This window comes from Alligator mississippiensis, chromosome 7 (assembly GCF_030867095.1).
Source record: "Alligator mississippiensis isolate rAllMis1 chromosome 7, rAllMis1, whole genome shotgun sequence".
Classification (NCBI taxonomy): Eukaryota; Metazoa; Chordata; order Crocodylia; family Alligatoridae; genus Alligator; species Alligator mississippiensis.
In genome coordinates this window covers 27,164,630-27,169,662 of record NC_081830.1, presented here as the reverse complement: position 1 = coordinate 27,169,662, position 5,033 = coordinate 27,164,630, and the positions used below count along the sequence as shown (strand labels likewise).

Sequence of the window (5,033 nt, the reverse complement as noted above, 5' to 3'; positions counted from 1 at the left end):
AGCTTGAACCAGAATAGTAACAGATTGATGGGAATTAGCTTTTTTCAAGTCAAAGCTCTAACCACAGCTGCAAGAGTCATTATCATTCCTAGAATAAAAATTAGAAAATGAAGAGTGAGCTATTTCATACACTCTTGGCTTGCATGCATCTTTCATGCATCTCTGGTCCTACAGTGTCTTTATAAAGGGTTGGATTGAGAACAGCCATAAGAGCAAAAACATTCTTATGGATAATGAAAAACTCAATTGTTTATAGACTAAATGCCCATACCAACCAGTTAAATGTTATGAGGACATAAAAAACTCAGTTCCCATTAGTGTATGATTTTTTTTTTTTAACATTCAAATGCATTCAGGTGCCTTTCATTTTTTGCAGTATATTCCCCAGAGCTGCCTTTACCTCCTTGTTTCTCAGGCTGTAGATGATAGGATTTAACATGGGAGTTAAGATACTGTACTGGATGGAGAAGAGTCTGTCAAGAACCACTGAAGAGGCTGGAGTAGGTCTCAGATATCGAAACAAACCTGCCCCATAATACAGAACAACTACAGTGATGTGGGAGATGCAGGTAGAGAAGGCTTTACCCCTACCCTTAGCAGAGCGTATCCTCAGGATGCTGGAGATGATGCAGATATAAGAGACCAGGGTGATGGAGATTGAGGTCAAACCTGAAATCATAGTTGAAGTGAGGAATGCCATCTTACTGGTGAAGGTCTCTGTGCAGGACACTTCTAGTAGAGATGGGAGTTCACTATTGAAATTATGCACTTCATTGTGCCCACAGAAATGTAAATGTAATGCAGGAGCAGCATTTGTTAATGAATAAAATGTACCCATCACCCATGCACCACCCTTCAATTGTATACACAGTTCTTTATTCATGGTCCCCAAATAACGCAGTGGGTCACACATGGCAGCATATTGATCATAGGCCATTGCTGATAGTATGAAAACTTCTGTACCACCCACAAAAAGAAGTAAGCTCATCTGGGCAATGCAGCCATGGAGATAAATGGTTTTCTTCTCCTCCAATAAATTCTGCAGCATCTTTGGGACAGTGACTGAAGAATAGCAGATGTCAAACAATGATAAATGGAATAGGAAGAAGTACATGGGGGTGTGAAAGTGAGGATCAGCTCTTATTACCACCCTGATGGCCCCATTCCCCACCACAGTTACAAGGTATATAAATAGAAAGACCACAAAAAGGAAAGGCTGGAGCTGTGGGTCACTGGAAACTCCAGACAGAATAAAATAGCTGACATTTGTCTGGTTCCCCATGACCATTTGTTCAGTACCCCGTGACCTAGAAGAAGAAAAGAAAATAGAAATATATTGAAAAACAATTATAATGAAGAATATGTACTTGTCCATTTATGGGTAATGTGATATCTTTATAGAGAGCTTTGTCATTCTGTCTAACCCTCTGTGTTTCCAAATAGTTTTGAAGGAAAAATGGATTTCTGCTGAGGAGACCCTTGCTAACAAAAGAAAAAAAATTTTTTTTTAATTATTCAGTTTTATTCTCGTCTTTGGCTTATTTTTTAAGCTTCTTTGTAGAAAATGTAAACCATTTCCAACTTCTTGCCTGATGATAGCAAGAGAAAGGGTTGAAGAAAATTACATGTATTCTCAATGACATAACTATGTAAGTGTAAGGGAAAAGTGGGAGAGAGAGAGAGTGAAGGTTAGATTAAGGAAAGATTATTTATTTTCTTATTGGTTCATTTGTTGGTGCTAAAACCACCATAACAGTAACATTAAAGCCAATATAAATATGATATTGATTATGATACCTAACCTGGTATACCTGGAGAATTTCACAGGATCTATCATTATAGTATCTAAGCAGTAGTTATTTCAATAGATAACTTCAGTCAAAGCTTGGGGATTAAGTGGCCACTACTTCATTAATATGGACATTGCAAATGAATGGTGGATAGAAGCACTCTAGAGTTATATAGCACTGAAACAACCCTCATTCTAGTTGCTCACAAATGCTTACTTTGAAGGGGTGGGGGTCCAATGATTTGCACCTTAACTCAACTACATTTCCTGATGGAGATGCCTCTCAAAGACATTTTTTACCCCTTGAACAACATGAACAATCCTATTACAGCCTCTGCAGGACAAGTGACCGCCAAAATTTAATTCTGAGAATCAAATTCCATTTCATCTTAAATAGTTAAGAATTTCTTACAGGTCCTTATGTGTCTACATAATTAGAACTCTCTTTAAATCCTTCCCCCTTCCCCCCAGGCAAGAAGGGATATCTTAGGTGGGCACAGAACTGCATAGCAGTTGCCAACAGTGTAGTCAGAGAAAAACAGACATGAAAGAAAGGTAAACATTCTGGAGACGGAGGGTTCTCCAAGCTAGTAGTCCAATAGCTGAATCAATTAGTACGCTGGTCTAGGGGGTTGGAGGGATCAATTTCTTGTCCTTGTCCTATAGGCAGGATTTGGACCGAGCACCCTTCTCATGAAGCTCTTCCACTGGGCAACCAGCAAGGAAACGTACGTCGTGCTGGGATGGGAGGGAACCAGAAAGAGAATGGATTACTGAGATGGACACAAGTCCAAAAGAGAGTGAGCCCTGGATTTCCACTCCCTTTCCAGTCACACAGCGGGGAAAAAGTGAGTAGGCATGGATAGGACATTCTTAGAAGCACCTATTTCACACTGAAATGCTTTTCTCTGACTGATTTGCCAGAGCAAGAGTCTACTCACCTTCCTGCTTTCCTTTCCTCTCTTTTGAGAGAGTAAATGGTAGATTCAGCTTACCCGTTTGGATCATTTATTTTCAAGCCTGACATAGTAAAAAGTGATGAATTCTATCAAAGCAGTACCCTTTGTATAATGCATTTAATTGATTCCCCCCCCCCCCCCCTTAGATGCAACATAAGGTTAAACACTCCTGATCAATCTCTGTTTTTTTCTGATATCCGTGTGGTTCTCTTGGAAGCAAGTTTTTGTTTTTATTTATTTGTTTATTTATTTGTTTATTTATTTTTGCAGTATATTTAATAGACCTACTGTATAATCTGGAGAGGTCTTAAATAATATTATAGGCATCAAGTGGCATGAGAAAGGGCACTTGATGCCTGAAAACTAGTCTACCAGCTCTCCCAACTATGGAGTTGGTGCAGTAATAGATATGACAAAAAAGCTTTGCCCCTCAGACATTTTGTGGACCATCACAGCTACCAACCATTCCAATCCTACTACATGGAGGCTACTCCTGGAGGCTGAACCTCCTTATTTCTAAGGTAAAATAAGGTCTGCCACTATCAGTGTTGCCCACAAAGAAGAGTTCCTTTTTACTTGGGAATAGTGTAAATCAGTGTGCTGACACCACTGAGCATCAGAGTAGATAGGAGGCATTTAAATAGCTTATAAACAGACAGATTCTGGATGCAGATGAAGTTGGCACTTCCAGCAAAAGGGACTTTGGAGATATAGTTTGTGACATGGGGGCAGTTGCGGGGTGGGGGTTAAGTATAATGGTTTGGTTGAGAAAGAAAGTATCAGATGGACCTTCCAAGAAGTTCTCATTAGAGGAGGTAAAGTACACTCTTTACCCTGAAGATAAATTAAAACCATAGTGTACATGAAGGAGGTATATTGAGTTTTCAGCTGAAAATTAAAATTAAAAAATAATAACTGAGAGGAAGCCCAGGTCATGTTCTGATTGAAAGAATATGGGGAATTATTAAACAAACCAAGTTTGACCTTTAATTTTAGAGGTTCTTATACTCTACGCTGTATGCAAATTCATGGAGGCTTCTGGAAATGCTAAACTTCCCATGTCTGCCTTTACAATGTAAATTTTTTATTGCATATTATGTAGAAATACAATATGAATTACTCACCTAAGAGTGCAAACAAGATGCCAGGGAATAGGATATGTTAATACTTCCTGCTTCATTCTTCTCTTCTGTAACTAGAAGGATAGAGAGAAAGCAAAAATAAATTACATACCTGAGTTATTTTAAATAGGAGAACTCCCTGTTGCTTTTCTGAATGGGAAAATCTGGAACATTATGGGCAGGGGTAATCCAAAACAGAAACGAATGTTATGTATTTAAATCAGTTCTATATCACCAGCTGGATTCTTTTTTTTTTTTTTTTTTCTGATGCCCAGATAACCAATTAGTTCTTAAGAAAGAATATTTGGTCCCTTAGAGACCTGGTCTTGAGGTGATTCCCTTCGCTGTTTATGAATTGCACTAAAAGAAATGGAACTGTTCCAAATAGGTGTGATGGTAAAGGCACCACACAGCCCAGTTTGGCCAGGGAAAAAATAACTGCCCCCTCATCTCAAGGGAATTTCCAGTCTTTGGATTTTTCTCTCATCTTAACATGTTTGGGTTGGAAATATGCCTGTGGTATAGCACCACACAGTTATGGGGTGAGTCATTCTGTACCTTCTCCCTTAACACAGCCTCCTGGACCAGATGCTTTGTAACTACACATCAACACTATCACTAAATTATATGAGCTGAGAGACCTGTTATTTCAATATCTCTACAATGATTGCGTTGTACTATCTTGAATCATTTACCCTTACAGATTTCTGCCTGGCAAAACCACTGCCCATTTTTATTGGATTTCCCTTGCCAGTAATCAATCTCAATATGCCTAAAAGAATTCTTAAATATTACCTTCAGTGAAATAACAGGGTCCCTTTGGGCTCTCCATCATGACTATATCACTGTATATCATGTCAGGGAAAGACTACGTAGCCATTTGGCAGTGCTACTTTCGGATATTGCCATACCTACACTTGGAGAACAATCCACATTGGTAACATTGACATCTCCACTGAGGCATTACAGCTCTCAAAGATTAGGCACCTGGTCTATACAGGGATGGTTAGGCACCTATGATTCTTATACAACTAATGGTGACATTTAGGAACCTGTAAGAGCTTTGAAGCTTCACCCACTGATTCTAGGTGTGCATCCAGCATCTCCATTCTTAGTGAAGTCTGTAGAAGGAGTTGAGCTACCTTATAGGCAAAGATGGTAGAG

General features: G+C 39.1%; 1 protein-coding gene across 1 annotated transcript; it reads right to left on the bottom strand.

Annotated features, from left to right (window-relative positions):
• Positions 1–352: 352 nt before the first annotated feature.
• On the bottom strand, positions 353–4,600 carry LOC106738934 (olfactory receptor 5AN1-like). The gene is made up of 3 exons (XM_019489816.2): positions 4,565–4,600; positions 3,873–3,943; positions 353–1,307 (listed from the first exon to the last, which is right to left on the bottom strand). The coding sequence occupies exons 1-3, from the start codon at positions 4,598–4,600 to the stop codon at positions 353–355; spliced, it is 1,062 nt and encodes a 353-aa protein (XP_019345361.2).
• Between the last annotated feature and the right edge of the window lie 433 nt (positions 4,601–5,033).

Coding starts and splice junctions, on each gene's coding strand:
- LOC106738934 (XM_019489816.2), bottom strand. CDS start 4,600: ATGGGCAGTGGTTTTGCCAGGCAGAAATCTGTAAGG. Junction 3,944..4,564: donor CCAGGCAGAAATCTGTAAGG/GTAAATGATTCA, acceptor CTATCCTTCTAG/TTACAGAAGAGAAGAATGAA. Junction 1,308..3,872: donor CATCTTGTTTGCACTCTTAG/GTGAGTAATTCA, acceptor TTCTTCTTCTAG/GTCACGGGGTACTGAACAAA.